Source organism: Triticum urartu, chromosome 5, assembly GCF_003073215.2.
Source record: "Triticum urartu cultivar G1812 chromosome 5, Tu2.1, whole genome shotgun sequence".
Classification (NCBI taxonomy): domain Eukaryota; kingdom Viridiplantae; phylum Streptophyta; class Magnoliopsida; order Poales; family Poaceae; genus Triticum; species Triticum urartu.
Window position 1 is genome coordinate 619,528,558 of NC_053026.1, and position 11,965 is coordinate 619,540,522.

General features: G+C 46.9%; 1 protein-coding gene across 4 annotated transcripts; it reads right to left on the reverse strand.

The window, feature by feature from the left end:
* Window positions 1-1,719: 1,719 nt before the first annotated feature.
* On the reverse strand, window positions 1,720-9,518 carry LOC125511319 (disease resistance protein PIK6-NP-like). Of its 4 annotated transcripts, none has more exons than XM_048676662.1 (3): window positions 8,643-9,518; window positions 5,454-7,377; window positions 1,720-1,942 (listed from the first exon to the last, which is right to left on the reverse strand). In XM_048676662.1, the coding sequence occupies exons 1-3, from the start codon at window positions 9,467-9,469 to the stop codon at window positions 1,928-1,930; spliced, it is 2,766 nt and encodes a 921-aa protein (XP_048532619.1). In that variant the 5' UTR covers window positions 9,470-9,518; the 3' UTR covers window positions 1,720-1,927. The 4 variants fall into 4 exon arrangements, with proteins under 4 accessions (XP_048532619.1, XP_048532618.1, XP_048532620.1 ...); XM_048676661.1 differs by having other exon boundaries at window positions 1,720-2,079; XM_048676663.1 differs by lacking the exon at window positions 1,720-1,942 and adding an exon at window positions 4,862-5,129.
* Between the last annotated feature and the right edge of the window lie 2,447 nt (window positions 9,519-11,965).

Genomic DNA, 11,965 nt, shown 5'->3' on the forward strand with positions numbered 1-11,965 from the left:
GAGCATCTCACGGTCCACTATATATAATGCCTCTTCTTGGCGGTGGTGTCTATTCAGCTAGATTATCTTCCCAACGAGTTGGATTACCTTTGGCCAGAAGGTGTCTTGGCATGCAAAAGTCGGCGAAGTATTTATATCCGTGTTATGCACTTCTTCTGGAGTATCCGCTTCTCAACGGTCCACACGCATCTTGTTTCTCGGAGAAAGGTTTATGCATGATCTCATTTTCTTTGTTATCCAATCCAATCTGCAGTCTGCTTACATAGGCAACGAAAAGTTGATCATAAAGCGAAAGATATAGATCTTGGAAAAGAAGAACGCAGGAGGAATAAAGAGAGAAACAAATCAGAATTATTTGTGGACCAAAGGAGGACACAGCTCTATGTGATAGCACTAGTTGCAAGTGAAATGTTCGATCCTGCGGAATACTTTCACATGTTGGGATCCTCATGCATGCTACTTGCTTTGCCAAGGACTCTCGTCCTCATGTTCCATGCTCAACAGCTTGGGCCCAAAACTACCTACCCGCTCTTGATATGCTTGTGTGAGGGTCAGTTTGCTCCAAAATTTTGGTTGTGCGTGGTGGATGCCATGGGTGTCCCGTCATGGGATCAGAAACTCAGGATCAGCGAGAGGTCATCGTCTGCAACTGCAACGGTCGATCTCTAGAGAGATGTGTGCATCATTCCTGCCGGCATAGCGTAGCTCTGGGATCTCGTCAGCATGCTCGATCGATTGGCAAAGCTAGGCAGAATCTGCCCGCTCCTCATCTTGTCCAAGTAACATACACTAGTAACACATACATATTTCTAGACTATGTTACTGCCTTCATAGTGAGTAGTAATATAGGTGTGGTGTCATGCAAAGCTTCATTTATTAGGTTATAGACTCATACTGCATTGGGACATGTGGTGTTACAGTAACTAGCTAAGTTACTACAACTACCTCTCTCTTCATTAACTCATTGCCACATACATAAATTTGTTGAGTTGGACTTGAAGTTACTGCTAAAGTTACTCCCATTGTGGCTAAAGACAGCAGGATGACTGCATGACTCCATTGAAGAAGAACGGCCAAGTACATAGAGAAGGTCAGAGACCAAATACAAAGGAAAATAAAAAATAGAGCAGGAACTGAGCTTTGCTCACAGCATCCTTAACTGCCCAAGGCTATCCTACGTACCCACCTGCAGATCATAACGGGAGAGGACTTGGCAGTTGGTATGTCACAGTTAGGCTACATAAGCTCGCTGTCAACACTTGTCAAGATCTCCCCAGCTAATAATGCAGACGTCTTGACCTGATTTGGTGCCTGTCTAGCTAAGTACGTAGCTAGGAATCTTATCTTCTGCAGGTTGCATGTCACAGATACATCCATCACATCTTCCGTTGTCTCTGTCTCACAAGCTTGCGATTGACACGCAGCTCGATCACACACACCAGTCAGAGTACTTGCGCGTAATCAGATATAACTGGAACATGGCTGTTGCCTGTTGGTCTGACTCTGACGGAGCATGCCATGCCAGCATTTTTTCAAACGTGAACATTGGGTGAGTACGATGTGCGCGCGCGTCGTATTTTCCTTGGTCGTTCCAGTTAGAGGGATATTGGTTTCCATGGTATTACCTCACAAATCTAAGACAAGCATTTGAGACGGAGGGAGTACATCCATTGAAAGAAAAATAGCGCGCTATAGCACCGTTAATAGCATGTTATAATGTGTAGAGAATTGTCTTGTTAAATAAATTAGTGTACAAATGTTTTGCTAATAGCATAATTTAAGGGGCGGACCCATTTTTTATAGCGCGCTATGTTTTTTCTTGAGTACATCGCAGTGGGAACCGTGGAGAACTCTGAACTGAAGAAACAGAGGAGCAGACAGCAGCAGCTGAATGCTAGCTAGCGTGGCATTACCTGATGTGGCCTCGTCAAAATAGGATGCACTGTTGGGAACAAAAAATGGCGTCAGTGTACATTCAACTCCAGACAACAACATCTTCTGCTAACGACCGTCATCCATTGACCCCACATGCATCATCACATGATACCATGATTACCACCTCTTCTACCTCTGCCGAGCCTGATCAATTTCCAACAGCTTATGAAATTGCTAATGGAGCTCGAGCTACATGGAGTATATTATACAAATGATTTTTTTTTGCACAGTTCACATCAAAACGTATTTTGTGATGAAATTTATGCACATGTAATATACATCTATAAGTATATGTGTATTTATTCTCAGATTTTTATGAAATTTAAGTAGTTGATTTTTTGAAAATTTCAGGCTCCATGGAGCCGGATAGCGAAAATCAACTCTCGGTATTATAGTGGGCAAATTGAGCACCCTATCTGCAAAAGGAATTCATCCGATCGGTGTACATGGCACTCACAGTCCCACACCACTTACTACTAAGATGGTGCCAGACTGCCAGTCACATTACCTTGAAGCCGATGGTTGCTTGCTATGAAATATTCCGATGTTTGTCTGATTGCACACTTAGAGCATCTCCAACCGTTCAGCCCCTCAGGGCGCAGAAAAAGAGCGGCCTGGGGCGAATCGGCGCTAGGTTGGCCCCTAGGGGTGACCTAGCTCCCAGCCACGCCCCCCAGGCGCCGCCCCCCAGCCGTGGCAAATTCAAACATAGATCATTCCCGCTCATAAAATAGACGCCACAAATCCGGCGATCACGCGGTCACAAGTTTGGCGTACAACAAACAGAAAGGACGCGTGTGCGCATCAGACGGCGAGGTCGGCCTCCGGCGTCGGCGGCGTCGGCGTGCGCGGGCTTGGCGGGGTCTCTGCGCTGGACGGCGTCGGCGTGGCTTCTGTGCTGCGGGTGTTCTCGGCGGCCTCATCATCAGTCGGGCTTGGCGTGGGCGTCGTCGTCGATGGAAGCTGGTTCAGGATGAGGCCCCGCTCCATCAAGTACCACGCCTTGACCGCCTCGTCGGTGCTCTGAAGTATGTCCGCTCCGCCCAGCAAGAAAGCCAGGTCGGTGTTTCTCTTCTTCATGGTGACGTTGGTCCGGAGTAGGTCGAGCTTGATGGCGCTGCTTGACATCAACGCCGACCACCGCGCCTCAGTCTTCTCTTCACGAAGGACAGCCCGGGCTTGCGCGTCGGCGAGGCAGTGCTCGATGGACTCCTGCACTCGAGAGCGTGGCCGCGTCGGCGTGTTTCCCCTTCTTGGCACCTTTGTTGCCGTCCGGCTGCCCTTCTGACGCGTCCACAGTCGGCGCGTCCGGCTTACAGGTCTCCTTGGCCTTGTCGAGGGTGTGCCGAACTTCCACCCACTTCTCGCACATGTCTATGCGCTTGTAGACGTAGAGGTACTTGAATTCGGCGTCGTTGTTGCCCTGCCGATACAAGGCGAACATGCGCAGCAAATGCGCGGAGGAACAAACAGTTGGCGGGCGCACACGGCGAGGAGAGGCGGAAGACCGGCGTGGCATACCTGATCCTCAACGCTGGCGCCGCTCTCCGGGCGAGCCGCGACCTCCTCGGCGATCCCATGCCATTTGTTGCACGCCCCCTGGATACGCCCCCAATGGTTTGCCATCGCCTTCGACCCGCGCTGCATGTAGACGCCTTTGAAGTAGGGGTCGATGAGCTGGCGCTCGTCGAACTCGGCCTTGATGCGCTCCCAGTACGTCTCGATGCTCTGGTTTGTGCCGGTGGTCGGGTCGAGGCAGACGACTTTCCATGCTTCGGCGAGGCATTCCTCCTCCTTGGACGCCCACTTGATGCGCGGCTCGCCGGACCTGGCCGCCCGCTTCTTCTTCTTGCTCCTCCTCGCCGGAACAGTCGCTGGCTCCTCCTCCTCCTCCTCCTGCTCCTCCTGCTCCTCCTCGCCGTAGACGTAGTCGAGCTCGTCTTCCATGCCGCTGCTCAGATCCACGGTGTTGTCCGGGGTGGCGAACCCGGGAGACGCGGCGGCCGCGGCCGAGCCTGTCGCGATGATGTCATCCATGTCGGTCTCGGTCTCGTAGGTGTCGCCGAGGTGCGAGAAGGGCAGCGCGCCACAGCGGAGAGGGGGCGTCGGGGAGGACGCGTAGGCGGGCGGCGAGTAGTTGTATGGAGGGTACTGCACGCCGGTGAAAGCGGGCGTGGGCGTCCGCTGGGCCGGGTGTCCATGGGGAAGGTGACGTTGGGGTTGAACCCACCGTGCGCATCCTCGTCGGCGTAGCCCGGTGAGGGCGTTCATCCCCATGGCTGCGGCGACGGAGAACCAACGCCTTGCTGGCCCCAGAGCGCGTACTGGGCGTGGTTGCCGGGTGGGTTCCTCATCCCCGCGCGAGTCGTGTCGGCCTCGGCTTGGTCCGCCTAAGCCGCCGCCGCCGCCCGCGCTGCTTTGTCACGGGCCTTCTTGGCGATCGCCCGGTTCTGCTGGTCGGCGATGACCGCCTCTCGTCGCTGAACTTCCACCCTCCATTCGACGTTCGTCATGCTCGGTGGCTTGGATGGCGGTGCCCTCGGCTTCCTCTGCTTCGGCTGGGCGACGGGGGCGGTCGCGGTTGCCGCGACGCGGGGGGCGACGTACTTCTTCGGTGGCATGGCGGCGAAGGCGGTCGGAAGATTGGCGGGAGGAATGAAGAGAATGGGAGAGAAGTGGGAGAAAAGCGGAATGAAACAGCGGGAAGAGACGCTTGACTCGCCGAAAGGGCGGACCCACGCGACCTTTCTCTTGTGCCGGCGCCCCAGGCGCCCCGCAGGGCGCTGGGTTCGGTCTGGATCCGCCGACACCAGTTTCAATCCGAGCCGGCGAAAAACGAGTTGGTGCACTAGCAGGAAACCCGCTAGAGATGCCCAAATTCGAACATTCCCTACGGGGCAAAAACCTGCTAGCATTGGATAAAAGCTCAAGGTCACTACTTATTACAGGTGAAAACATCAAACATATCAAATCCCAGGAAATAACCAGCACTACGCCCCCGTGAGCAGCAACGGACCACCACCGCCACCACCCAGCTTCGCACGACCATCGCCAGGAGATCTGACTACGTCACCACGACCCTTTCAAGCAACAATGGCAACACTTTGCGCGCGATGCCAAATCCAAAATTGCACACCTCGGTGATAGTTGTAGCTCGAAATGAATCGACAACGCTATGCAAAGGGACACTACCACTGAAGGAAAAAAAGACAAGGTATTTTAAGGATGAGTAATCAACCGGTGACCTAATAAAGCGAAATGGTAGAGAAATAACATTATACTGTAGTAATCAACTGACTTAGCTGTGCCATGCTTCAACCTAAACTGCCAGTGTATGTACTTACATGAACTATAAGTTGATGTATATGGAATGTAAAACAGTATTACATTGAAATTTTTCAAAGCAATTAGTAGTTAACCATAAGGTAATTAACTAGAGCTCTTTTAAAAAAAATTAGAGTTCGATCAAATTAAGTAGTAGTTCAAAAAATTCGATGTCCAGTAGTAGTTTGAGTTACCTTATTCAGCGTGGGCTTGTTGGGATTCATGTCGAGAGCTTTACGAAGCGTCGCCTCCGCAGCCTCCATCTCCCCCATCCGATCCTTAGAAAAACTCAACATGATAGTTATCTGTTGAAGCGAAGAGAGGTTCTCCAAGCCCAAATCGAAATACCCAGACTGATGCAAGGTATCCGGCGTTCCGAGATGCAGCTCGAGAATCTGGAGCTTCTGCATGGCTCCCGGTGCAAAAACCACCTCCGCGTGTTGAACGTACCTCAACTCTGTTAGACACCTGAACGGATAGCCAGTAGCACCGATGACTGGCCATGCTTGTCTCTGTCGTGGTGTGTGTCTGCACACATCCATGTTGAGATGACGGAGGGATGGTAAGCAACCAAGGACATGAAGGTCCTCCTCGCCCAGTGTGTTCAACATGATTACAATGTATGAAAGACAGGAGAGTGAGGACATCCATCTTGGAACCGAAGAAGCCCTGCAATATGGTGCAATGAAGCGACGAAGCTGTTGAGGTCCTGGTAGTAATAAATTTCCACATTCAGGATCCTCGGTGATATGACAACCATTTACTTTTAAGCTTTGGAGATTGATGAGGCCAGATAGACAGCGACGGAAGGGCTCCTCAAAACTCTTGTTCCATTCAATGACTTTCATATCAAGGCACCTTAGCTCGGTCAGCCCAGACAGATCAATCAGGACAGATGGAGACATGACAATCACCGATTTCAACTCTTGTAGAGATTTCAGATTCTTAGAGCCATATGGTACTCTTATCCAACTATTAACACGCAGGTACACCAGATGACACAACTGTTCAAAAGTTGATGGCAACTCCTCTATTTCAGTCTCGCCTATGTCCAATACCTGCAAAAGTTGAAGATTTGCAATCTCTCTTGGGATCTCGGTGATATAGGTTCCATATAGCCACAAGTACCTCAGGTGAAACATACTGCATATAAGCATAGAGTGGTGATCATCCACCTGCTTACAGTTGGTTAAATCCAATGCACTTAAGAGTGGAAAGCTTGAAAGTGGTGGCAACAAAGAAAATGATTTTTTGAACACTGTAAGTGACCTCACATGGGACATGTTCATTGTAGAGAGCACCTTGGCATCTTCTTGCTTGCTGGTATGGAGGGATAGTCGGCGGACCTTTACTGGCAAAGACTCATACTGATGACCACCTAATGTTGTCATAAAATTCTCTTCTTGTGACAAACAAGTGATGAGATCAAGAACCATGTCATGTACACGACAATGACTTGCCTTCTTTTTTGAAAAACCAAAACCACCATACCATTTACTATTCATTGTCTGGATCAAGCTTTTGTTAATAAGTTCATCGAAATATTGCTCTCCTACTTCATACAAGCTCTCCCCTTGTTTTGGCTGAATAAAACCTTCACCCACCCACTTCCATATTAAATATTTTCTCTTGAATATGCAATCCTCTGGATACAAACTTAGATATAATAAGCAAATCTTGAGAGGAGCAGGCAGATCATAGTAGCTAACATATAATATCCTTCTCATGCCATTCACATCTGGATTATTTTCCAGCCCGGTGCCCATTGACCGGTACACTTTGGACCAGTGTGCACTGTCATGTTTTTCTGCCAACAAGCTGGATATCGTAATGATAGCTAATGGTACTCCACCACATTTCATTAAAATTTTCTCTGATACTTCGATCAACTGTTTATGAGGGCTTTCATATTCCTTTCCAAATATTATTTGGTAGAATAATATTTTTGAGTCCGTAATAGAAAGAGGTTTCATCTCATAAACATCACCATCTTCTTTGGCAACATCTAGAATGCGGGTTGTGGTGATTACTCTACTTCCACACTCATTCTCAATCAAAGCACATCTAATATTTTTCCAGGCTGATTTATCCCATATGTCGTCTATAACAATGATGTACCTATGAGAAAATACCAAATGATCATATATATTAGTGGTTGTATTTTTATATGTTCTCGTTATTTGAACACCATTGAGATATTTTAAGCAAAACATGTTAATACAAAAGGGTGCAATTAGGACTTTAGTGACGGTACCACCTATATGAATCAAAAATTTGTTCACAGATGGCTTTCACCACAGAAGAGAAAAATATCAATGTACTATGGACACGGAGTGTATTCTTTTTTATTCGTGCGGTTTAGAAGTGTCAGGCTAGCAAGGCACGCAATAAGAGCCTTGTTCCAAGTGACTAATTTTACCCTGTAATTTTGTTGCTGACGTGCTATAGATAACCCATTTTAAACTTTAATTTAGTCTTTTACAATCTAAGTAGCTCATTCTCCTACATTTACCTATTGAACCGTTTTTTTCATCTTGACACATCTAAGATCCACTTGGTAAAATTTAATAACACATCATGACATACCAGAATAAAATCAATGAATTATGTTAAGTGTTGAGAAACAGAAGCACATGTATTCAATTCTAGCCTAGACTTGAGCGAGACTTGTCCCTAAAATTCGAAAATACATGACAATATTATAAATTATGCCTACATTTTTCAATTTTGAAGATTTCACAATATTTAGGGAATTTAAATTTTCTCTTTCTGAAAGCATTCATTAAATACAATGTAGAAATTCAAACAGTTAGGTTACTTTTTATATTATAATTCTACAAGAATTAGTGTACAAAGATTACTTGCTTTGGAGTTATGGATATGATATTATATTAAAAAAAAGATGATCACAGGGGCAGGAAATGGATGAACTAGAAAAGAATTATCTAAAAGTGTTTAAAGAACAATATAATACAATTGTTAAATCAATACTAATGGTTTTAGCAAAAATAAGAAGTACATAGTTATGTAAATTATGTTCTCACAATGTTTGTTACAGTTAGCCTAGCACACACAAAGGTTCAAAATAGACGTTAGTAGGCTCATATCGGTTTGGCCTGAAAGACTAATACGAATAATATTGCGGCCAATGATACAAACGACCATGATTACATATAGGCCATTAGTCTTAACTACCCGTGCTGTTTATTTGATTTCTTAAACATCTAGCCTTACGAGGAACATGCTCACAATTAGTTGTAAGTAACCGAGGAAATGTTGGTTAGGATACTAGCTTACGTTTTAACCACAAACATCAATTTAAGGAGGTAATTAGAACTCACGAAGAACATATAAAAAATCCAAGGAGCATGATAAACACATACCTCTTGTTCCGAAGGTATTCTCTGATTTCAGTAATGAGTTCTGCTTCTCCCCAGTTTGACTCGTTGATATTATGATACCAGTTCTTGTCAAGTTGATGGAGTAAGCTCTTCAAGATCTTCTCAATATTAGGAGTAAAAGACACCGAGACAAAAGCTCCACAATCAAAATCCCCTTTAAGCTTCTGATACACCGCATTTGCAAGAGTTGTCTTGCCCAATCCTCCGAAACCGACGACGGAGACCATCTTGAGTTGCTTGGCCGACGCCTCATCGCCCTTTCTCAACATCTCCACCAGCTCATTGCTCTTCTCTTCGGTGCCAATGAGCTCAGTAGCCTTTTTGTATAAGGCTAATTGGCGAAGGCTATCGGTGGTTGTGGTGGTTGGCCTAGCAGGAACTGTGTCGACCTTGTATGTCTCACGCCGTTTACTGACCTCCTTGACGCGGCTCTTGATGTCCCTGACATCGGTGAGTATCGTGTGGCGGATCTTGGCTTTCGTCAAGAGGTTGAGGCTCCTATCGATGAAGCCCATGAAGGTGTGCGACTTGTCTAGCCCGTCGGTGCGTATACGCACCATGAACTTGTCGACGCTGTCCTCGAGATCGTGCGACAGGTCCCGCACCTCCTTGGCCCAGAGCTTGACCTGGACGTCCGGCGGCTGGTCGATTGGCGCCTGCGAGACCTTGACGAGGGCCGCCTGCATGCTCTCCATCTCGACTTTGAGGAACATGATCTCGCCCCTGGCTGCCCGGTGGAGGCTGTACTCCGGCGAGAGCAGGCTGGCCAGCTTGGGCAGGAGGGTGGCCGTCATGACGAGCTGCGCCATGCTCGCTAGGTCGCGGTAGCTCTAGGTGGTGGTTGCTGATGTTTGGAGAAGTAGCAATGGATGTGATGAGCAGCACGTTGGCCTCACCTTTTATAGAGGGCACGTACATCAGGTAACGCAAGCTCGTGGTATATGAATAACTGCATCCGTGATCAAGTGGGTATACCTAATGCCCACTCGCCAACTTGCCCTCGTGGTGGTAGTATCAAGTGGAGTGGGTCGAAACCTGCCTCGATACATCATGTTATTCGGCACCTAAATTGAATAAGCTAGCGTACATCATATTAGTAGTACTAGACCGTACTCGCTACTAGTACTAACTAAATCAAAACCTCAGGATATGACGCATATGTACGACGAGCCAAGGCGCGAAACAAGGCGGAAACCACTCACGGCAAGCATGCATCGACGACGACAAGATCAAAGGACCGGCGACGACCCGTGGACTCGAGCATTAATCCGCATAATTTTGGGTGTTGTAACCACTTGTCAATAACAATGCACAAGAGGAAGCCGCCTCGTCCCTCAAAGCTGAATAATAGTACTCGTATGTAATTGTGTTCCTCGCATCCCGCAAAACAACCTCCCCTTCCCATAGACACACACGGTATATAGCACTTCGGTCGTCATCCATTCTCCATGGTATGGAAGTAGGCAATGTTAGCACTTCTCGCGAGTTCGCTACCACCAAAATACATACTCGCCCTTGTAGGAGCGTAGCGTTGAAGCCACTCCTCAGCGGTAAGACAGACGCCACATCCACTATCTAGATCTGCCTAGGATAACCCCCTCACGTTGCGAAAGCTCGGCCTCGATATTGGCACCCCGGCACAACACCTCTTGTACTGATGCAGTGGCTGCTTTATTTATAAAGTGAGATAAAGCATATTTCAAGAGATAATTGTGTTCCTCAAAAACGATGTTTTGACTTCCCATTTTATCACTATAGGGCTAGGTAGTAAGAGAAAGAAAATAAGATGACCTCTTTACACCAAAATGATGGTTTAGTGCAGGGGATGCTGCTGTTATTTTTCTTAAATGACATTGACTCATAATGTCACCCCAAGATAATGCAAACATAATAAGCACACACTTGATCTCTGTATAATTAAGATGCACACAACCATCAGAGACGCACACATACACAACAATATGCATCAAGAATTAGTGAAGTCACGGAAGACACAAAACTATGCTAAGACGTCGGTTGGGGAGGGCCAACCCGCAGAATCACGCCGTCCATGTGGAGTAAAAACATTCCTGGCAACTTGCTTCAATCACGGGTTCACCACCATAAATAGTTGGCGGTGTTTCTGTTGGAATCATTGGGCCCAAGCCTATGCTTGTCTCCTGCACTAATTTCAATAAAATATGAGGTTCATAAGCGAAAAGTTATGAAGACCACTTGCCCATGCAAATCATGTGATAACAAGATAATGATGTAAGTATTAAATGGTTTCTTTACAACACCATAGGATTTACTTTAACTCGCAAACATGGTCAAATCATTCAGGATAATTGATAGATGAGAAGGATCCCCTTTGTTACTTATGACACCCAGTCCGAAATCAAATTAAGCATAAGGGCATCTCCAACGCTGACCTTCAAATCGGACACTGCATCTGTTTGCAGACAGGTGAGGACCAGTCCACGAACACTGATACGGAAACCGGTCATCCAACCTTGTACCTCAAATATCCGCTTCTATTAAACCTAATCCATGCTCGGCTAAATAACCTTTCGCCAAATATCTTTTGCCAAACATGTGAAAATAACCATGTGATTCTCTTAAAAAATAACAACGATAATTAGTAGCCTTTTGTCTGGCGGAAGACTACTAATCCATGTGCTAGCACAGCTTCCGTCAAGTACTTCAACATTTGAACTAGCTTCCACCAAATGAAGCAAGTAGGTTCCGCCAAATGAAGCACGAACTAGTAGCTTGCTTAAGCATTTTAACTAGCTTCCGCCAAATGAAGCAAGTAGCTTCCACCAAATGAACTAGTAGCCAGCCTGGTTGCTTCCGCCAAATGAGCATTTCAAGAAAAAAAAAGGAAGGATTTTTTTTTTGAAACAAAATGATTAGTGGCTTCCGCCAAATGCCAACCATGCTAATCCCTCCATCAAACCGCATCAGCAGCCTTCCGCCATCTGACCGAGAGGAGAGGGGTACGTGGTGGATTTTTATTCGTCATGTGGATCAGTGGATGTCCTGACTCCCGCAAAGCCCCTTGGTTTACTTCCAGTTTGCGGGGAAACGGACATCCTGATGCATCGACGAACCGATGGGGTATCATGTTGGATGTAAGACTATGTTCAGACAAGTCAGTTAAGATGAATGCGGATGGTTTGAGAGTCTACTTTAGAGATGCGGTAAGGTAGCTACCATCCAGTGTGTTGAGATTACCTATCCGCACGGTCGATTAGCATAAATAAACACTATTAGGAAAAGGCCTACTAATGGCGCACCGGTTTTGCCTACTAATGGCGCATCAC